Genomic DNA, 22,191 nt, shown 5'->3' with positions numbered 1-22,191 from the left:
CATGGAGAGATCCGCCTTCCCTGAGCGCACCCAATGATACTGCTCATTTTCTGTTTAGCTCTGTGGGTCCATTGCATTTTTCACTCAGGCAGGAGCAGCACCGAGAGCCCTCCCTCGCCAAGGCGCCCTGGGCACTGGGCGGCGATGCTGTTCTTCCCTCTGGCTTGCAGCAGGCGCTGGGCTGGGGACATCCTGGTGTAGGCACCGTCCTGCCTGCTGGGGCACAGCAGGGGCCAGCTGCTGCCCCAGGGCCAGGGAACCGAGGAAGGCAGCTGGCAGGGCCGCTGTGGCCAGGTCCAGCTAGGAGCTCAGGTCACCAGGCAAGGTCTGAGATGAAGCCAGGATGCCAGCCAGCAGGTCAGGTCCCGCTGCTGCCAAACAGCAGGTGGAGACCAGCACGGCATAGGTGGGCTGACATGGAGCCCCTGGGCCCATGGGTGGGGGTCCCAGGGGAGGCTGGTCAGGGCCAGTAAGGCCCAGTAGTGCCCTCGGGGTCCTAACACCTTGCCTACTCCTTGAAATTCATGGCTAAATGGGTTGAACATCACCAGTCCTGTGAGAAACTCAGCTGCATGCAGTGGACTTCGTCTTCCCCCCAGCCCCTGGTTAACTCCTGTCACTTGTGAAATTGTCTCTTACAGGCAGTTAGAAGATCAACGGGAGAACTGGAAGCGGAACTTCAGGGACCTCCATCTTCTCCAGGATAGGATTTGCCAGCCCTCAGTCACAGTCTGCATCAGAGTGATGTAGGCCCCAGTGGCAGCCAGGAATAGCCATAGCTTGTGGCGAACCTGCTGTGCTCGTACCATCTTATGGTGGTGCCAGGTAAGAAAAAGTCCTCGGCATTTGCAGGCTCTGAGCTGGGATCTCACAAGAGGGGCTTTACTAGGTCATGTTGGTACCAGCTGTGACCTTCATGCTGGGTTCAATGGGCCTTTAACATGTCTTACAGGGGTTTCTGCTGGGAGATGATGGAAAGGGAGGGACCATCCTCCACAGTGTCTTTCTCACGCCTTTGTCGTGTTTGTATTTGTTCCCAACTCGATTTCTTCCTTGCTGTCTTTCAGTATCTCACTCTGTGCCTGGGCAAAGTGATGGACAGCAGAGCAGAGATGGAGGTTGTGAGAAGCACGAAGGGGAATGCCACTGGGGAGGTCAGCGTCCACGTGGTCACCACCGAGAGCACTGTGCAGAGCACCCACCTGCCGACAACTGCCTTCATCATACCTGGTATGCTGAACTGTCCTCTCTAACTGGTGCCTCCCCAGCCTTCTCCCCCCACGTTGATACCTCACACTCCTTATATATCTGTGCTCCTCCCAAACCTTGGGAGGCAAAGCTGTGCTACTATTGCCATCTTAGAAGTTCTTGTGGCTATCCTACATCACTTGGATGATTTGTGGCCGATCAAAACCTCTTGAGTTTTAAACCAAAGCCCTGTGCTAGTGCAGCACGGTGTGCTGAGTGCCTGCTCTGCAGGGCATGCGGGCTCTTGGGTTGCTGCATTGTCATAGCATCACAGAATATCTCAAGCTGGAAGGAACCCATAAGGATCATCGAGTCCAACTCCCTGCTCCTCGCAGGACTGCCTAGAACTAAACCATATGACTAAGAGCGTCACCCAGACACTCCTTGAACTCTGACAGGCTTGGTGCCGCGACCACCAGGGACCAAACAGCCTCTCAGTGAAGAACCTTTTCCTAATATCCCATCTGAACTTCCCCTGACGCAGCCTCATTCCATTTCCCCGTGTCCTGTCTCTGGTCACCAGAGAGAGGAGATTAGCACCTCCCCCTCCACTGCCCGCCTTGAGGAAGGTGCAGACTGCGATGAGGTCCCCCCTCAGCCGTCTCTTCTCCCCATCCCAGGTGCAGAAACCGACACTTACTCTTGTTAAATTTCATAGAGCTGGTGATCACCCAGCTCTCTAGTCTATCCAGATCTCTCTGTAAGGCCTCTCTACCCTCGAGGGCGTCCACAGCTCCTCCTAATTTAGTGTCATCGGCAAACTTACTTAATGTACATTCGACTCCTGCATCCAGAAAAACTTAAAAAACATAAAAGAGCACTGGCCCTAAAACTGAGCCCTATGGAACCCCAGTGGTGACTGACCGCCAGCCTGCTGTTACCCCATTTACTGTAAGTCTTTGAGCCCAACCTGTCAGCCAATTGCTCACCCAGCATATTATGGACTTGTGCAGCTGTGTGCTGGACGTTTTGTCCAGAAGGATACTATGCGAGGCAGTATCAAAAGATTCGCTAAAATCCAAAAACCTGCATCTAGACTTCCCTTGGTCAACTCGATGGGTGATCTTTTCATAAAAGGAAATTAAGTCAGTTAAGCAGGACTTTCCCCCTCGTGAACCTGTGTTGGCTATGACCATTGTCTCAAGTGTTTTTCAATAACTCCCAGAATAACCTCCATAATTTTATGAGGCACTGAAGTGACTGACTATGTCCTCTCTGTCATTTTGTGCTGCCTTTGAGCCTTGTTTGCATCGGTTAAGTGTTCTGTGTATGCCTCTGGTTGTTTGTTTCCTTTCTTCCCTTCTCAAGCAAATGCCACTACCATCAGCCTTCCCACGAGCACCTTAGAAATTCAGCGATTCCCCCGGGAACCACAGAGAAGCACAGGGGCCGAGAGGCCAGAGAGGGGAGCAGGGAGTGAGCCCATCACAGCTACTGTCATTCCCCAGATCAGCGGGGTGCAGACCTGCAGCACAGTCCGTGTGCTGGAGTGGAAAGATGGGGTGGCTACTTTGCCTGGGAGTAACCTGCGGGTAAGTGTAGCTCTGGGCCACCGTGTTTGCCCCCCTGCCACTCCCCGCAGCTGCTTGCCCTTCTAAGTGGCAGTCCCCCAGCCTGTGCCAGGCAGGGACCACTAGGATGTGATGTGACCCCTGGCAGCACCTGCACCCCAGCTGGAGGACCCCTCAGTGGATCCGGCTCTGCAAGGCTCTTCTTGTGCCCCATCCCTATGCCACTCCCATCTTGTGAGCTTAGCAGAGAAAGCACACACATGGTGCCTGGGGGCTGCAGCAGGTCTGCCCTGCACAGGGAGACAGGGGGATGCTATATGCTGTGCAGGGCATCTTTCCTTTCCAAGCTGTGCCGTGGAGTTGGCTCTCGCCAAACTCCTGCACTCACCCTGGAAAGAGTGGCCTTATGCTCATCGGACAGCGGCTGCCTTCAGGTGTACCCCTCGGTATATGAAATAGCTTGCACAAAATGCACCAGTTCCTCAGCTGATACCCAGCCTCAGGGCACCACATCCTCCAGCCATCTCCCTGCCCCTCGTGCTGCCAGCTGATGCTGGTCTCACTCAAGTGCAGGCAGTGTGCTTGCCCTGGCAGGCTCAGCTGCCAGCACAGCCTGCAGGGAGGGGTAGCAGGACAGGCGACTTTTGGTGCTGTGCTCGCCTCTGTCATCAGAAGAGCTGTCCTCTTGTTGGATGCAGTAATGACTGAATCATGTCCGTCTCATTCTCAGAGCTCACGTGCACCCACTAGCTATGAAGTTACATTTCTCTCTTCCTTGTTAACTATTTTTCCGTGTTTTTTTGGTTCAATGACATAGTTTCGAATAAATGAGTACGGGACGCTGAAGGTGGTGAATGCTGATAAGATGCCTCCAGTGGAAGCTATAAAGGAGGGTCACACAGAGAAAGATGGGGACTCAGAGGTGGCACCCACCAGCAGGGGCAATCCTGTTGTGGCTCAGGGTAAGGGCACCATGGTGGCACTTCTGGGGTGGGTACCATCATCCAGCAGGTGCTGTCTGGCTTAGGCACTGAGCAAGGCAAATGTCTCCTGCTTCCTGCTCTCCTTCCTTTGCTGTACCTTGTGCCTCACTGCTCCTCTTCTCTCTGACTCAGATGTGCCGGAGCAGACCAAGCTGCCAACAGCAGAAATCATGTGCCACTGTGATACCTGTGGCCGGAGACACGTGTCGGATGGAGCCCGGGAAGGCAGGGGCTTCTGCAGTGAGCACTGTCACCAGCAGTTCAAAGAAAGGTAAAGGAAGGGGAGTCTGCTCCATGCAGAGCCATATCCATCCCCTCCCTCCCTCCCCTTGTCCACATGCTTCAGCAAGGGATGCAAGCACATCTGTCTACAGCAGGTGCTGGGGACCCCAGTTGTTTCCCTCTTTCCTGTAGGCTGAGTGCCATGGCTGCAGTGTGGGGGGATGAAGACTTAGAATCATAGAATCATCTTGGTTGAAAAGGACCTTTAAGATCATCAAGCCCAACCGTTAGCGTAACACTACCAAGTCCAGCACTAAACCATGTCCCTCAGCACCACATCTACACGTCTTCTAAATCCCCCCAGGGATGGTGACTCTACCACGTCCCTGGGCAGCCTGTTCCAATGCTTGACAACCCTTTCAGTGAACAAATTTTTCCTGATATACAATCCAAACCTACTCTGGCGCAACTTGAGGCCATTTCCTCTCATCCTATTGCTTGTTACCTGGGAGAAGAGACCACCTGCCTCGCTACACCCTCCTTTGAGGTAGTTGTACAGAGCGATAAGGTCTCCCCTCAGCCTCCTTTTCTCCAAACTAAACAACCCCAGTTCCCTCAGCTGCTCCTCATAAGATTTGTGCTCTAGAGCCTTCACCAGCATCGTTGCCCTTCTCTGGACTCGCTCCAACACCTCGATGTCTTTTCTGTAGTGGTGGGCCCAAAACTGAACACAGTGCTCGAGGTGCGGCCTCACCAGTGCTGAGTACAGGGGGATGATCCCTGCCCTAATCCTGCTGGCCACACTGTTGCTGATACAAGCCAGTATGCTGGTGGCCTTCTTGGCCACCTGGGTACACTGCTGGCTCATATTCAGCTGACCATCGACCAATGACCCCAGGTCCTTTCCCACCAGGCAGCTTTCCAACCACTCTTCCCCCAGCCTGTGGCATTGTGTGGGGTTGTTGTGCCCCAAGTGCAGGACCCGTCACTGAGCCTTGTTGGCCCTCGTACAGTGGCCTCAGCCCATCGATCCAGCCTGTCCAGACCCCTCTGCAGAGCCTTCCTACCCTCCAGCAGATCAACACTCCCACCCAACTTGGTGTCATCTGCGAACTGACTGAGGGTGTACTCAGTCTCCTCATCCAGATCATTGATAAAGACATTGAACACTAGCAGTCACTAGCGGTGTTCCCCAGGGCTCAGTTCTGGGGCCGGTGCTGTTCAATATCTTTATAGATGATCTAGACGTAGGGATTGAGTGCACCCTCAGTAAATTTGCAGCTGACACCAAGCCGGGTGGGAATGTCGATCTGCTGGAGGGTAGGAAGGGTATGCAGAGGGACCTGGACAGGTTGGATAGATTGGCCGAGACCAACGGCATGAGGTTCAACAAGAACAAGTGCCGGGTCTTACACTTTGGCCACAACAACCCCATGCAGCTCTACAGGCTGGGGGAAGAGTGGTTAGAAAGCGGCCCAGCGGAAAGAGCCCTGGGGGTGCTGATCGACAGCCGGCTAAACATGAGCCAGCAGTGTGCCCAGGTGGCCAAGAAGGCCAATGGCATCCTGGCCTCTATGAGGAATAGTGTAGCCAGCCGGTCTAGGGAAGTGATCGTCCCTCTGTACTCGGCACTGGTGAGGCCGCACCTTGAATCCTGTGTCCAGTTCTGGGCCCCACACTTTAAGAGAGATGTTGAGATGTTGGAGCGAGTGCAGAGGAGGGCGACCAAGCTGGTGAAGGGTCTGGAGGGTCTGACCTCCGAGGAACGGCTGAGGGAGCTGGGGGTGTTTAGCCTGGAGAAGAGGAGGCTCCGAGGTGACCTTATTGCAGTCTACAACTACCTGCAGGGAGGTTGTAGTGGGGTGGGAGTCGACCTCTTCTCCCAGGCAACTAGTGATAGGACAAGAGGACACAGCCTCAAGCTTCGCCAGGGGAGGTTCAGGTTGGACATTAGGAAGAATTTCTTCTCAGCAAGGGTCATTAGCCATTGGAAGGGGCTGCCCAGGGAGGTGGTGGAGTCACCATCTCTGGATGTGAGACTGGACATGGCACTTAGTGCCCTGGTCTAGTTGCCATGGTGGTGTCAGGGCAACGGTTGGATTCGATGATCCCAGAGGTCTCTTCCAGCCTGAGTGATTCTGTGAAATCTATGAAATTCTGTGAAACAGAACTGGCCCCAATACTGAGCCCTGGGGAACACCACTGGTGACTGGCCACCGACCAGATTTAACTCCATTCACCACAACTCTTTGGGCCCGGCCATCCAACCAGTTTTTCACCCAGTGAAGCGTACGCCCATCCAAGCCATGAGCAGCCAGTTTCTCCAGGAGATGCTGTGGGAAACGGTGTCAAAGGCTTTACTAAAGTTCAGGTAGACAACATCCACAGCCTTTCCCTCATCCAGTAAGCGGGTCATCCAGTAAGTCATAGAAGGAGATCAGGTTAGTCAAGCATGACCTGCCTTTCATAAACCCATGTTGACCGCACCTGATTGCCTGGTTGCATGTGTGTGTGGCACTCACATGCCATGTGATGGCACTCAAGATGATCTGCTCCATAATCTTCCCTGGCACCGAGGTCAGACCGACAGGCCTGTAGCTCTCCGGATCTTCCTTCCGGCCCTTCTTGTAGATGGGCGTCACATTTGCTAATTTCCAGTCCCCTGGGCCCTCCCCGGTTAGTCAGGACTGCTGATAAATGATGGAAAGGGGCTCGGTGAGCACTGCCGCCAGCTCTCCCAGTACTCTTGGGTGGATCCCATTCGGCCCCACAGACTTGTGTGTGTCTAAGTGGCGCAGCAGGTCACTAACTATTTCCCCTAGGATTGCCCCTTGTCCCAGGGGACAGGAGGAAGCATAGGAGCCAGATTTTCTCTTGCCCAGTTTGTGGCCTCATAAACACATCTGGAGCAGGGCTGCAGCAGGAGATTGCTGCAGTGGGTGCTTCCAGGCTGAGCAGCAGGGGGAGGTGTGGGTCATGAGGGCATTTCCAGCACCTCTGCTTACTAATGTGTGACTCCTGGGACTCATTTTCCAGCATCTCTGTGTGACTCTGATGCAGCTTAGAGCCCTGCTAGGTTGCTTTTGATCCATCCCTGGATTCAGGTTTCTGACACCCAGGTGTGTGAGAGTGATTCTGGTCTGTACCCTGGTTCTAACCTCTTGCCAACTTGGGTGCTAAGAGGAGCATATACATTAGTCAGGAGGGATGGGAGCATGTGTGAGTAAGAAATGGGGTGACATTCTCCGGCAGCCACTCCGTCACCGACACCCCAGCCATTGCCACGTACCATGCTGCAGTGATTTACTCTCCCTTCCTCCGTACAGGTCCGTCATTGTGGAAAACTCTGCCAGCAGCACCAATGCCACGGAAATCCTCAAGCCGGTGAAGAAACGAAAGAGGAAGGATTACCAGAGCCCTTCGGAGGAAGAATATGAATCTGAGCAAATGGTAGGAAGAGGGCAGGGAGAGCATGTGTGTGCACATGCCAATGTCAGTGGTGGGCCATGGGCCACCCCTGTATGCACTGCGTCTGTGTGCAGTTGTCCTAAGTGCTTTTCAGTGCTATGTCAGCTATATGTCGAAGGGGTAACCTGTTAGCTGTTAATGCCAAAAAGACTCGAATGTTTGGAGCATCAGGGCTTCTAGGCACTTGGCTGGCTGTTTGGCATGCCGAGTGCTTCAGATTGGGCAGTGCTAGACACGTCCGGATTGGGCTGTAGGTATCGAGTGCTCCCAACTGCTCTCTTGAGTCTGGGCCACCAAAGTAAGTGTTGAAGTAAGAGAGTGTCTCTCTGCATGATGTGTATCCAGGGGAAGGGAGAGTGACTTTCACAAGGCAAGGAAGCTCTGCTTGCCAGCCTTGACTGTAGCAGTTCCACTCCAGGTGTGATTGCTACCACTCAGCACCAAAACCCCCCTCGGGCTCCCATCATCAGATCGTCTTGGCCGCCCGTTTCTGGGCCAAGCATCAGTCAAATCATGGACATTGCAGAGGCACAGTATGGCCCTTGGCACTGGTGTAAGGGTACAGCACACAGCATAAACCTCTGTGCAGACCTCCAACATGATGGGTTTCTGTTTTGTCTGCTCTTATGTCTAGGAGGAAAAGCAGGAAGAGAGGAAAAACTCTGCGGGAGACTCTGCCCTCAGCAATCCGGAGGCTGATGCATGGAACGGGAGCCAGAACGGTATGGAGAGCTGGGCGGGTGTGGGGTGAGCGCTCCCACCATGGCTATGGGGTCCTGCTGTGGTGCTGTGGGGCTGGGCCAGCATTTTGGTGCTCTAGCAGAGTCAAACACCCAGTGCAACGCTCTGGTACATGTTCATGAAGGCTTTTAAGCTCCTCTGCTTGCTTGATCTTGCTCTCTCTGTCTCTTTCCTTTTCCCTCCTTTCACCTCTTTCTCTCCATGGGAAGGGTGCACCCTTACAGATATGGCTGTGTCTTCTTCAGGCGCTGGGCCATGCTGTACAGTGCTTTCTGGTCCCTCCCCTTGGGAGCTGAATTTCTTACTTGCTCATGGATACTGTGTTTGCTCCGAGAGGCACAATCCTGAGCAATAATGTTACTCTGCACCACGTCTGGCTTTGCCCTCACTTTGAACGGTCTTACGGGGAACTTCCCTCATGTGATCGGGAGCTCACAAGGTTGGGAGCTACTCCTGTAGGTCTAGTACCACTGAGGCTGGGTGATTTGGGGTTGTCTCATCTCGTGGGGATCTATTCCTGGACCATATCAGAGGAGATCTCAAACAGCAGAGCTGTCAACACAGAGGGAAAGGAGACAAGCTGAGGGATGCAGTGTTTGCTTGTTTGTTTTGTTCCCTGCGGTGTGATGGGAGAGAGGGGGAAGGAAAACTTGGGAAAATATGGAAAATAAACATTTATGGGAAACCTTTTGTCTTTGAATAGTGAAAGGCCATACTCAAAAGTAATTTTAAAATGAAACTGTTCCACCTTCGTGCTTCTGTCCATAGCCAAATGTAGGGACAGTAGCAGGGGCCAGATGCCGTTAACCCCTGACGTTATACTGAGTCAACCACTATTAAAAAGGGATCTCATACTCACTTGCCAGATCCTTTTCTCTACAGTCTGAGCCCTAAGCAGGTAACCTTCCCTGCTGCATACAAGTAAGCAGTGCTGAACCTTGTTATTTCAGCATTTTATTTTCTCTTATTTTAGAAGTACATCAGCAAACGAAATAAATACACACCTGGATGCTTCAGTGCAGCAGAGTCTGTGTATGCTCTATCTCCAGGTGCATTTGTCATTCTCCAGAAGTGCAGAGCTTGTACTTGTGGATTCCCCAAACGTGCCTGCTGCTTTTTTCTATGTCCTAAAGAATAATAAAGGTGTTCGTCACTCTTAAGCATTAGCAAAGCATCTAGGTTAGTAACCTCTCTCACTGAAGCTCAGCTTTAATTTCTTCCACAAGTTCCTACTTTTTCCATCTCCACTTCTCTTAAGCCCAAGGGAGAAAGGAGTTGGTCTGTTTTTCTGCTGCATTTCTGGCCTGCCCTACCCAAGGCTGTCTGCCATGGCTGACCTGGAGCTGTGCATTACTTGGTGCTGGAACAGGCACAGCACTCCTGGAGTCCCTTCAGGCGCTGCAGAGCAGGGAGAGAAACTGGCTGGAGAGCAAGAGACTTGGGTTGTGTCTCACGTGCCTCGGGCAAGGCCTTTGTGGCCTTCCCAAAGGGCTCAAAGGCATGAAGGATCACCTCCCTGCCTATGAAGGGACGATGCTGTCTTCTTTTTGTGAATACTGTAAGAGTAAATGCATCTATAGGGCATCAGGGTGGCCCTGGTGTGCCAAGGGGGGCTCAGGTGGTTGTCTCAGAGCAGAAGATAGCAGAACTGGTGCGTCTGGAGCAGCGGCGGGAGGTGAGCCCGCTCCTGGTTGACTAGCCAGGAGCCCCTTGCAGCTGGGAGTGATTCCCAGACCTCTGGATGAATCCTGCTGGCTGTCCCAAATCCATCAGTGCTGTGGCCATTGCGGATGTACTGGCTGGAGGAGGACTGGTTGCAGAGGTGTCCTGATGCTTTGCACAGGATGGCTTGTCCCCCAGGCTCCTTAGGTGCCTTACTAGGGCATTGTACAGCAACAGAGGGCATTTGGGTCATGGGGACCTGCGTGAGAGGGCACTTCTGGGCTCTGTCCCTCCTCAGCCAGCCAGGTTTGCTGGAGCAGGGGCGCTGGTAGGATGGTGCTGAGCTTTGCAGGGGTGCAGGACCATGCATGAGAGCAGGATGCAGTGCCAGCAGGAGCCGTGCGCTCGCCTGCCCTCTGCGCTGCCCCGAGGCAGGCAGGGACGGGGGCTGGGGCGGACCCTCAGCAGGGCCTCTCGTGTGTGCATTTGTGCTGCGCTCAGGTGCCAGTGAGGAGAAGAAAGAAGGCTGGTCTTGGGCGTCCTACTTGGAGGAGCAGAAAGCTGTCGCTGCCCCTTTAGATCTCTTCCAGGATGTGAGTTGGGATTTTCCTGTCTTTTTCCCTCTTTCATCTTCTCTATTCTTTCCCTTTTTTTTCCCACCCTTCCTCCTCCTCTCTTCCTTGTTTCCCTGTTTTGCGGGACTCTGAGCAATAAACAAGCTCCCATCTTCACCTGGAGGTGACCAGTCAGCCTCCAGTTTTGATTTGCCCTGAGTGCCATTCCCCAGCAGGGAGATGTCCCCCATCCCAAGCACCCTTCATTTGCCTAGGACACCCCTGTGGCTCTGGCAGGGTGGTGGAGCCTTTCCAGCCCTTCCTCAAAGCCAGGTGGCCTCTCCTGAGGCCACGTTGCTGCGTTGCATCCCTGCTCCCAGGCATCTGATTGCCAGAGTGCAAGAGGAGCCAGGCCCATGCTTCACTCTCCCTGGCTGCAGCCGTTAGCCCAGGGACACCCTGCCCTGCCAGTAGAAAGAGATGCAAACCCACAAGGAGGTGGAAGAATGTGTTTTTCTATGGGAAAAGAATTAAAATTTGGACAACAACATAACCTATGACCCATAATCTCCTGGTCCCAGCAGCTCCCATTGCCTGATGGTTGCTCCTTGGGATGGTTCTAGATCCAACTACCAGTGTCATTTTTTACATTGTAGTTTAATTTTTGTTTCCAGTACCAAGTAGCTTCCCAGCACAAGAATGGCTTTAAAGTGGGGATGAAGCTGGAGGGGATCGATCCGCAGCACCCGTCTATGTACTTTATTCTGACAGTGGTTGAGGTAGGGCGCCTCTGGTTCCCGTGTTGCTTGCTTCTTCCTTGCCCCTGTGCAGCGGGAGGCTCTGTGGGAGGGGAGGAGCTGCCGCTGGCCCGTGGAGGAGATGGGTTTTGGGTCCTTGCCTGCATGTCGCTGCTTGAGATGAGCTGGCGCTCCAGCGCCTCGGTCAAGCAAATGGGGCGTTTCCTTCCAGTTCGTAGGGGACAGTGCTGTGGAGCAGCTGTCATGCCCCAGCCTAGTTAGTGTCTCCGTCACCCTGACACAGCAGGGCCATGGTGGTGATGGCAACAGCTTCTTATCTCTGAGCTGATGCCCCTCAGACAGGTCTGAGCCCTTGAGATGGAGGGTGTGGAGGCATCCCATTGCTCTGCCTTGTGTCCATGGAGGCCCTCTGTGGGAGTCTCCGCTCAGCCATGTGGCAGCCAAACCACCCTTGCCTCACAGTGCTCCCCAGGCAGCCAGGGAGATCAGCTATACCACAGTGGCTGCTGTTCTTGCTGATGGAGAGATTTCACCAAAGCAGCAAGGTGTTTAGCCAAATGCCTGCGCCAGTATCTCCTCTGGGTGCAGAAAAGGGAATCCTTGCACTTGCTGGACCCAGCAAGTTGCCCCACCATGGCATCTCACACCTGAATCTCCCTTCTTAGGGCTGGCTTGTGGTGGCCTTGCACTTACCTTGTTCCATGCTGGACACCTTTGGGACCGGCATATGCCTCCCAATTTGGGCACTGGCTGACTCTTGGCTTCCCTAAGTGATATGCTGAGATAGTGTGCAGGAGGGGAGGTGCGTGCAATGCTCAGACAGGGACAGCAGGAGGTTTCCATGGTCCTTTCCTTTTCCTGCCCTCCCTGCTGGTAGGTGTGTGGTTACCGGATGCGCCTTCACTTTGATGGCTACTCAGAGTGCCATGATTTCTGGCTGAACGCTGACTCCCCCGACATCCACCCCGCTGGCTGGTTTGAGGAGACGGGGCACAAACTCCAGCCCCCGAAAGGTAAGGAGTTAGCGAGCCTCAGTTCACCAACTGAGGGGGGGACAAGTAGTGGGTCCCCAAACATAGAGCTGGAGTCGGGGACAGGGTGGCTCAATGGCACCCAGGAGGGGATGCTGCTGTGCTGGAGGGATTCCACAGGACAACCTTTCAGGCAGCCATCACGCTAAAGGTCTCTGCTCGCTCCCATTTTGGGGCAAAGCCCTGTCACCCTGGCTGTCCCAGTGTGAGGCTGGTGCCAGCAGCTGTGCCCCAGGGCGGGTGGGACTGATGCTTTCCAGGGAGGAGCTGAGCTCTGGCTTTCTACTGCGCTGCTAACGTTTCCTAGCACCCCTTCAAAATCAACCACTGGGCCTAAGCCATGGGCTTTGGGTTTCCCAGGGCTGCTGTAGACCTCGTCTGCCCACAGCAGGACACACCTAGCAGGGTGAGGGCTGGTCAGGGATGGCCGGGCTTGGCCTCGTGACCTCCTGGCTGCTCTCTGTGGACTCACTGCTCTCATTTCTCTTCCTGAGGGGTTGTAGGTTATAAGGAAGAAGAATTCAGCTGGACAAACTACCTGAAGATAACAAAGGCTCAGGCAGCTCCTAAGAACCTCTTCATGGTCCGAAACACTGTGAGTAGCAGCTTCTCCTTCCTGCTAGAGCCTGCAGGTTCAGGTGTGACTACTTCCCCTCCAGCTGAGCAGAATGCCTCTGCCAGTGCTGGGCTTTTCTCTGTCTACTTCACACTTCTCAAGCCCACAGTGCAGAGGTCCAGGAGAGTGTACTGCTGGCATTGCTTAATGAGATGTGGCATGCTTTGCTGCTGAACATCTGTAGCTTGGACACTAGTTTGGTGTGCCCAAAATTGGCATTGGTATGATTCACTGTTTCATAGGTCGGTCTCATGGACAGTTAAATCTGTTGCAAAAATACTAATGAGGAGAAGTAACCACTACTCTCAACAATTATTTTGCCAAAAACCCTCAGTTAATGTTTCATAAGTATAATTCTTTTGTCTCTGTTTTGTGTCTTCATTGTTTCTGTCTCTGCCTTTATTTTTCATATGGGAGCTTGGGTAAGGAAAGTGGGAACATAGCGGAGTGCAAAATGCTGATGGTTTCTTTGTCAGCTGCAGAGGAAACTCAAGCTACTGATAATTCAGCCTCTCCGAGTTATTTATTGTGTCTAAACCCTCCTGTTCATTGCTGCAACAATCCCACTAGCATGTGTGATGCAGCCTTTTGCGCAGATTTTGGATCTCCACCCTAGGAGGATGGAGAGCCCCAAGGTAGGATGAAGGGCCCCATCCTAGCTCCTCCTGCCAAGCCTAGGGCATTGGTTTCTGCTAACACTGGAGGAGCATGACCTCAAATGAGCATTTTGTGACAACAATCTGAATCAGTGTAAGTTGGAGGCTGTTTTTCCTTTGGTGGTTACTGCTTGTAGAAGATCCTGAGGGTCTGAAGATTTCTTTTCCTCTTTCTTTGTGTGGCCAAGCTGAGTTACTTACCCTCTGCCTCTTTTCTTGCATGTGCAGCAGGGCACTGCTCTTATGGGATCCTCAGTGGTCCAGGGGCTGCCTGGAGGCCAGGGAGGGTCTGGTTGTGAGAGGGTTTGGGCAGGTGTCTCTTTGCAGCAGGCAAGGGAAGTAGTGAGGAGGGCGCTGGGACCACGGCTCTGAAAGAAACCTGCCCCTCTCTTCTCCCAGCACGAGGCTTCCCCAGGCTTCAAGGTGGGCATGAAGCTTGAAGCTGTGGACCGCATGAACCCTTCCCTGATCTGTGTTGCCACAGTGACTGATGTGGTGGACAATCGCTTTTTGGTGCACTTTGACAACTGGGATGATACTTACGACTACTGGTAAGTGCACAAAGTCTCCTGGGGGTGCCAGTGCTGGGGAGACACCCTGCCACTGCTTCAGCAGTGACGGGGTGCTTGGGAAAGTGTGGAACAATCCCAGCATGCTGCTGCAGACAGGCTGCCAGTGGTCCAGTGAAGCAGAGGGTCAGCCCCCTGTACTGGGGGATAAACCTTTACCTGTTCCATGTCACCTCCTGGGACATTGTCATGGCCCTGTAGTTAACGTGGGGCAAAGACAGGCGTGAGTGCATGCTGTGGGCTCACCCTGACACCCACTTGGCAGATGGGGCCACCTGCAATGCAGAGACTTGAAGGCCTGATCTTAAAAAGGAGCTCCTGCATCTGTAGGCAGGGGATTGTGGCCGAGGTGGGAGGTATCCCAGTTGAGGCAGGTTAAGGCCAATTAAAATGCCAGTTAGCACAATTAGGGTCCTGAGAGCAACTCTGTTTCCTTTGTGGCTGGATCCTTCTGACCTTCTCTTCTCATCCCGAGGAGCTGTGGTTTCTGTCCCTGGCTGCTGCTCACTCGCTGGTGCTGGGCAGCTACCTGCTCTGTCCCAGAGCAGGCCGGCGAAGCAGCAGCACCTGAGTGTGCTGTGACCTACTGGGAGCTGTGGCCAGGGCACAAGCCCCCCGATTGTGTAGGTCGCACCGCTCCGAGCTCTGAAAGGCATGGCCTGTCTCCCCACTTGCAGCAAAGGGTTGCTGTTCCCTGGGCAGCTCTGCAGCAGGGCTTGCACCTGGGGCGTGTTCGTGTCCTGCCCCTCTGAGCTGGAGCCCCCCTGCTCTAGCCCTTGCCTTGCCAGGGCTTGTGGTTCCCTGAGTCACTCGGGGACAAGGGTGCTGTGGAAAAGCTCGGCTTCTGCAGGGTTTTTGCTGGTGGTGCCACCAAGTTGCCTGCCCTGGGCCCCACAGCCTATGCTGTCTGGCGGTGATTAGCTGGGTATCTCAGCCCTGTGTAAGAGTTCGGGTGTGTTTTCTAGGTGTGACCCCAGCAGTCCTTACATCCACCCGGTTGGATGGTGTCAGGAGCACGGCAAACCCCTCACACCTCCTCAAGGTGAGTCAGTGGCCCCGAAGCAGCCTTCACTGGCACATCGCCTTGGGGACAGGCTTCCCAGGGTGGCATGGGGAGCCTGGGGGTGCAAACCTCGTGGCCCTTGCTTGTCTGTGGGCCCAGGCAGTTTCCTTCAGCAAGGCCACAGCCAGGGAGGTGGCAGGCTCCTGCCGAGGCTCCTGTACATGTGTTCAGGTGCAGCACAGTGGTTATGTCAGGCTGAGTGGAGACACGAGGTGGACCCAAGCTGTCTGTGCAGGCCCAGATGTTTCTGCTTCCTTGTACCCTGGATTTCATGGTCCATGACAAAATAGTAGCACTTCTTGATGTCTGTCAGGTTCCTGTGTGCCTGGCACAGACTTGGTTGGTCCTTCAAGGCAGCAGGACGTTCTGGGGTACTTGCTGTCTTCCTGCAGGTGTGTCTCACCTTCTGCATCTTCCCCCTTCTAGATTATCCTGACCCTGACAACTTCACCTGGGAAAAGTACTTAAAGGAAACCGGAGCATCTGCTGTCCCAGCTTGGGCCTTTAAAGTGGTGAGTGCCACATCATCTGCACCACTGTACCTGGGCAGGAATTTGGATTTTCTCCATTGTCAGGTCTTTGCTTTTATGAAAAGTCACTTAATGTTCAGTATGCTCCTGCCACAGGCCTGGGGTTCAGATCTACACTTAAGGTTCAGAAGTCAGGGCTAAGCTGGGCAAATAGTTCAAAACTGGGAAAAACGGGAAGTATGGCCATCTCCTTGGCTAGACAGGAGCTGGGTGATGGGAAATCATTTAGGCTTGCTTGATAGTCGTTGTCTCCAATGGCAGCAACAGCAGCTGTGTCCAGCCAAGTGTGGCTGCAATATAGATCACCAAAATGTGTCTCTTAGAGACCTTCTTCTCTTGGGCACAGCTTTCCCATCTTGTTAAAACACAGCTCAGATCCAGGAGGCCTGTCCCCACTCTCTCCTGTTGCCACTGTGAGCTGGGGTGGCTTTTAGCTGGGGTGGCTCCAGGGCTGGGAGCTGGGCTTGAGGAGCGCACGCTGCTGAGAAAGCTGCTGAGGGGCATGGGAGCGCAAAGCACAGCCCTGCTCCCTGCTGACCTGGGTTCTTCCTGGCCCCAGCGCCCACCCCATGGCTTCCTGGTCAACATGAAGCTGGAGGCAGTGGACAGGAGGACTCCTTCCTTCATTCGAGTGGCCAGTGTGGAGGACGTGGAAGATCACAGGATAAAGGTGGGTGCTGGAATCTCGGTGCTGAGCCTGTGTCCAGGCACTGTGCTGGCTTGCTCCTGCCCTTCCCAGATCACTGCCAGTTGCAGTGGCAAAGTGTGTGGAGGTCTGTGGAAGCACACTGTGCGGAGAATGACACGTCCCAGTGCCTGGCTCCAGGAGTGGAGGAGAGCCTCGTGCTGCAGTTCAGCTCTACCCTGCTGCTTGCTGTCAGCTTGGAGGGCACCAGAGCTCCTCAGGGAGGTGCCCTGAGGTTTGAAGCCTGACCTCTTTACTTGTCTCCTCAGATCCATTTTGATGGCTGGAGCCATGTGTATGATTTCTGGATTGATGCGGATCATCCAGACATCCACCCCATAGGCTGGTGCTCAAAAACCGGACACCCACTGCAGCCTCCTCTCAGTAAGTCCTGTGCCTGGGTCAGCCCCTCATACCAGGGCCCAAGCGTGCCAGACCCCCGCTGTCACCACCACCCGCCCATGCACAGAAATGGGAGGGCAGGTGCTGGCCAAGGATGGGCAGGGAGAAAGGGCTTTTCTGTGGAGCTGTCAGTTGGAAAAGCCCTCCCTGTTTGGCACAGGTAGGGAGCCCAGAGCCCTGCCTCTGCCTGGCACTGCAACCGTGACAGTCTTTCTCCTGTTTCTGCTCCTGGTCTAGGGCCAAAGGAACCAGCCTCCTCTGCCCACGGGGGCTGCCCAACCCTGGGCTGCAAGAGCATCCCTCACACCAAGACCTCCAAGTACAGCTTTCACCACAGGTGAGCTCCCCAGTGTGGCTCAGAGGGACACAGCTTCCCTGCCAGCCCGTGCTGGCCCTTCCTCTGCTCTTCTGCACCCACCACCCCCACCAGCAACCAGCCCTTCCTCACACCCACCCCACGCCTCGCTCTGCCCTCTGCTTAGGGGCAGCCCTTGCTCTCCCCAGGCCAGGCCCCAGGGCAGCCCAGAACCTGCGGCCAATGTAACTCCTGTGAGCTCCTCCTCGGCGCCTCTCCTGTGGCACCCAGAGCCCCTGGGGGGGTGCCCGGGGGTGCCCCATGTGCCCATCTACCTGTGGGGACATAGGGGCTACCAAGGGGACAGTGCCTCTAAGGTGCTGTTCACTGTTACCGGCTTTGAGGACGATGTTCCTCCTGTCCCTCATGGATGCCTTTCGCTGTGAGGTTGTGAGCTGGGAAGCCCTGAGAAGGAACAGTGGACCTCTCCCAGCTCAGTCAGTCACTTGCATGACCTTTTCCAGGGGAAACCAGGCACGGTGTAGTGCCGACCCCAGCACGGCAGACTGGCATCAAAGAGGAGTGAGTATGTGGAGCATCCATGAGGATGGGGAAAGCAGATCTGGTCTCAGGGGTTTCTCTACTGGCCATACGCCTGACACTTGCTTCCTCCTCACTCTGAGGCTAGTCTGGATGCCTGTGGGGGCAAGGAAGGGAAGATGGAGACTCTGTGCACCCCAGTGACCTGCTTGATCAGCACTGTGGTGACTTGCACAGGGTTGCTGTGACAGCAGTGGAGAAGGTGGGATGGGTGTTTGTACCTGGAGGTACTGGGTGTGCCCTGCCTGTGCACCCAGTGCCCTCGCCCTGGGAATTGGTTCAGCATGTCTTTACTCTGCTTTCTGTGGCCAGGGCTACGGCTTCCTGTGCTCGGGGACAAAGGAGTGGCCCTGCTGGCTTGCCCTCCCGTGCTGCTCTGAGCCGGGTCTGATGCTTGCCTCCCCTCTGTTCTCTAGGAAGTGCCCCACGCCGGGTTGCGATGGGTCAGGACACGTGACTGGGAGGTTCACGGCCCATTACTGCCTCTCAGGGTGCCCGCTGGCAGAGAAGAACCAGGGCAGGCTTAAGGCAGACTTGTCCGACACCGAGGCCTCAACTCGCAAGAGGAACCTGATTAGCTTCCCTCAGCGAAAGAAATCTCGGCACCACGGGAGGTAGGGGCAAGTCCGGTGAGCCCCATGCAGCAGTGCAGGGCCCCTGTGCCACGACTGCCGTCCCTGGGAGGGATGGCCAAGCCGGAGAGGCTCCCTGACCGCGGGGGAGCATGGTTGCTGGCAGCTGGTGTTTGTCCTTTCAGCTCTGTTGGGCACTTCTCTTGGTTTTTCTTCCTGTGTTTTGTGTCTTTAGCTGTCAACCCTTTGGGTCAGGGTCCAAGAGGTAATCCTTGCTCCCACTGCCAAGGCATTGCTCTGTGCGGTGTGGAGGAGGGCCCTCGGGCCAGTCCCAACCCAGTTGGAAATCAGTCTTCCTGTCTCTTTAGAGGGCGACCGCCAAAGTACCGGAAGATCCAGCAGGAAGACTTCCAGAGTAAGTGCTGTCCTCTGCCGCTGTGTCATGGCAGGGGCAAGGCTCGAGGGGCTGGGGTGGTGGCTGTTGGAAGCAGGTCTCCCTTGGCTCACTCAGTCAGACCTCACGCAGGTCAGCACCAGCGAGGAGCTTGTGGTCGACTGCTGAAGTTGACCCTGCGGAAGTTGACCATCTGACAAGGGATGTCCCTGCCTCTTACCAGAGCTCTGCTAGGTCCCTCATCACGTCTCTTTGTTTATGTCTGTGAATCTTTGAGTGCTTTAAGGCAGGGAATTAGGATCCTCGTTCTGTGGCAGTGCATTTTGCCTGGTGCTTTGTCCTCTTCAGACAGGGTTGCTGTGCCTTCATCCTCTGGCTGCTGTACCCCAAAATATCAGTGTGGTTGTGAAGTGGCAGATTATTGCTGCAGTGCAGAAACTGATGCTGAACAGTTTGCTTGGCATTTAGTTCTGATGACTGACATAAGACGATGACTGACATTTATTCCAGCCAGTATTCGTTTTATCATAGGCTGTCCTGCTGCCTACCCCAGTGCTGGGAGTGAATGAGCAGGGTCTCTTCTTGGGAGCCATCCTTGACTTCTTGCAGCAGAGAAAAAAGGAAAAACTTTGTTAAAACCGTGAAATGAACTGGGTGATATGGGATGGCATTCTGGTGTGAAACTTGACGTTGAAATCTAGTTCAGTATGACGAATGATTGAAGGTGGTGAAAACAAGGCAAAGCCAAGCTTGCCTCTAAACTTCCTCCCCCGCCATCCCCAATCCCACCGAACTAAACACTTGGGTACACTGATATCCTATTAATTCAAGGGACAACCACTAGCTCTTGATACCTGGACCCATGAGACCCTCTGCTGCCAGCCCTGGGCTCTCCTCTAAATGGGGCCCTCCCCAAAGCTTGTAGGATAGGATGGGATGGGATGTTCTCGTCCTACCTTGTATCACATCTTGCATTTTAATTGCCAGCTATTTCTTCAGACAATATGCACCAGTCGCTCTTCATGTCTGCCCTGTCTGCCCACCCCGACCGCTCCCTGTCGCTCTGCTGGGAGCAGCACTGCAAACTCCTGCCGGGGGTGGCTGGCATCACTGCAACTACAGTGGCCAAGTGGACCATCGATGAGGTAAGATGGTTTTGAAGAGTGCATGCTGGCTCCTAACCCACTGGCATGGCAACGAGCACTCTGCTGGGCTGTCCAGCACCATGGTACATGCACCAGGCACGGACGTGCTTCAGTGGCCATTTCCCTGGGTGAGCGAGAAGGTGGTCTGCTTGGCATGCTTGGGGGGCTGTGGACAGCTGCCAGGCATGAGCCCTGATGGCAGCTTCTGGGAAGCACATGCAGAACTACCAGGTTCTCGCTTGGCTTGAATGTGACAGTAGCCCAGGGCAGGCAGGTGAAGGCAAACAGCAGTCTCTTCATTTAGCATGTTACAGTTTTCCAAAGAAATCACTTTCGTCTTTGCCAAGTTAAAAAATTAAACCATAGACTCTGCAGATAAGAAGTCACTTGCCTGTTTCTGTGAAAAATAAATGTTTACCTCAGATTCTTCATCATCACCTTCATTCATTTTCTTGGGTATCGGTGATGGCCCCTCTTAAGGCCTGGGCAGCTGGAACTCTGGCACCAGCCCCAGCAGCCAGCCCTGCCTGATTTCTCCGTTACCCTCGTGTGTCCCCTCCTGCCCCTGTCCCTCAGGTAGAATTGTCTCGCTGCACTGGAGGTGGCTTGTTGGAGATGAAGCTGCTGTAGCATTTGCTACTCTGGGGCTGGAGAAGGCCAGCACCTGGGCCCTGGTCAAAGGGTAATCTCTAGGCCTGGGAGGGTGCTGCACTGCAGCTTTTGCCCTAACAAACAGCCATGTGTTACCTTACAGGGCACAAAATGCCTCTGTGGAAGTGAGGATGTGGGCTCACGGGGGGGCTCCAGCCAGAAACATTGCTTCTGTCTTGACATTTTTTTTTCCATTTATTCCAAGGTCTTTAGCTTTGTTCAGACTCTGACGGGTTGCGAGGACCAAGCCAAGCTCTTCAAGGATGAGGTGAGAAGGGCTGGAGGATGAGTGCAGGTGGCTGTTTGCCAATGGGGCAAGGAGGAATGGGCCAGTGGCCTTCCTGTGACAGATGGCTGGTGAATGCCGAGAGCACATCCAGCACCCGTTAGTGATCCCACCCTGCAGCCCTGGGGGCAGCAGCCCCACTGCATTTGAGTGTGCAGCTGTGTCTGCCTGTGCAGCTGTGTCTGCCTGTGCAGATACAGTGGCAGGAGGGGAGATGCTGACCCCCAAGGAGCTGTGCTGCCCTGTTCTGGCATGGGTGAGGCAGGGCCTCTCTGAGGAGGGTGGGGTGGGGGAGCGGGAAGAGGATGATGCTGCAGCCTTAATAACACCATCACCTCCTGAGAGAAGCTGCTTACTCCTCATTCTTCCCCGCCTGCATCCTCTCACCAGCACAGCAGTTCAGTAGCGTTGCTGTCTGTTAGACAGGTTCATTGTTTTTAGCCCCCCTCTGTGGACAGGCGCACCGAGGGGCTGCTTTCTGGCATGCGCAGAACACCCAGGGCAGGCTGATCCTGGGTACAGCAAGCGTCCCAGCCTGTTAGTAAATGGCCCCTGTACTTTCAGGGTGCTCAGGCACGCAAAGCTGAGCTGGGGGCAGCCTCCACGCGTGCCAGGACATAGAGCAGGGAATGGACGCGTGTTTGCCCAGGGCAGGTTGCCTGCTGGCTGTGTGCTGTGCCTGTTGTGCTCTGGCACAGAAGCCCGGGCTGGCTGCAGCGTGAGCTCCTGGGGCAGCCCCTGGAAGGGCCTTTCTCCCTCTCTGCCTTGTTCCTGAGTGCATGAGCTCCCAGCTGTGACTTACCTGGGGCAGCGTGGGAGTGCTGCGAGTGGCCCATGCCCTGGGATCATCTGTGGTACCTGGCTGAGGGTGAGTGCGACTGTGCACGTCCCCAGCTCATGCCTGTGCTGGCTGTCCCTAGGAAGTCACAGCCTGGGTTTTCAGTGAGTGCCTTTGTCCCTGCTCTCCTCCCCAGATGATCGATGGCGAGGCATTCCTCCTGCTGACGCAGGCTGATATCGTCAAGATTATGAGTGTCAAGCTGGGCCCGGCACTTAAGATCTACAATGCCATCCTCATGTTCAAGAATGCTGATGACACCTTAAAGTGACTTTTCTTGGCCCGTTCGGGACCCTCCCTCAGCACCGGTACTGCCAAACTGTCTGGTCAGGACAGAGATCCCCCCCCGACCGACTGTAGCTTGCCATGTCCTGCTCATGTCCTCGATGCCGCATCTCCACTCTCCCACCACTCCATCTCCCATCCTCTCCCCTCCACTCCACACTGCCCTTCTCCTCCAGCACAGAGTACAAGCTGACCCCAAGCCTCAGGGGTGGCTGCAGGGACACGGGACTAGCCTGTCTGAGCACGACAGCTGCCCCCCCTGTCCTGCTGTGACTGCACCAGTCTGGGGCTGTGTGTTGAGGGACGGGGGAGCAGTGCAGAGGGTGGAGCAGCTGGGGGCTGACACCTCTACTCAAGTCACCCAGGTAAGTGAAGGGACTGACTGCCCGGGCACATGCTTGTGCCCGTTTAAAGGCTGGTTTTGGC

The 22,191-nt window shown here is 54.8% G+C and overlaps 1 protein-coding gene across 1 annotated transcript; it reads left to right on the top strand.

The window, feature by feature from the left end:
- The first annotated feature begins 1,094 nt into the window (after positions 1 to 1,094).
- On the top strand, positions 1,095 to 21,751 carry L3MBTL1 (L3MBTL histone methyl-lysine binding protein 1). The gene is made up of 21 exons (XM_068419686.1): positions 1,095 to 1,230; positions 2,557 to 2,780; positions 3,577 to 3,721; positions 3,875 to 4,013; positions 7,291 to 7,414; positions 8,067 to 8,154; positions 10,301 to 10,428; positions 11,064 to 11,168; positions 12,025 to 12,160; positions 12,673 to 12,773; positions 13,850 to 14,001; positions 14,985 to 15,061; positions 15,509 to 15,594; positions 16,172 to 16,282; positions 16,567 to 16,681; positions 16,937 to 17,036; positions 18,011 to 18,208; positions 18,535 to 18,581; positions 19,548 to 19,705; positions 20,562 to 20,624; positions 21,617 to 21,751. The coding sequence occupies exons 1-21, from the start codon at positions 1,095 to 1,097 to the stop codon at positions 21,749 to 21,751; spliced, it is 2,568 nt and encodes an 855-aa protein (XP_068275787.1).
- The last annotated feature ends 440 nt before the right edge of the window (positions 21,752 to 22,191 follow it).

Source organism: Nyctibius grandis, chromosome 28, assembly GCF_013368605.1.
Source record: "Nyctibius grandis isolate bNycGra1 chromosome 28, bNycGra1.pri, whole genome shotgun sequence".
Taxonomy (NCBI): domain Eukaryota; kingdom Metazoa; phylum Chordata; class Aves; order Nyctibiiformes; family Nyctibiidae; genus Nyctibius; species Nyctibius grandis.
Note: the sequence above shows the minus strand (reverse complement) of the source record. Positions and strands in the feature narration are given on the sequence as shown.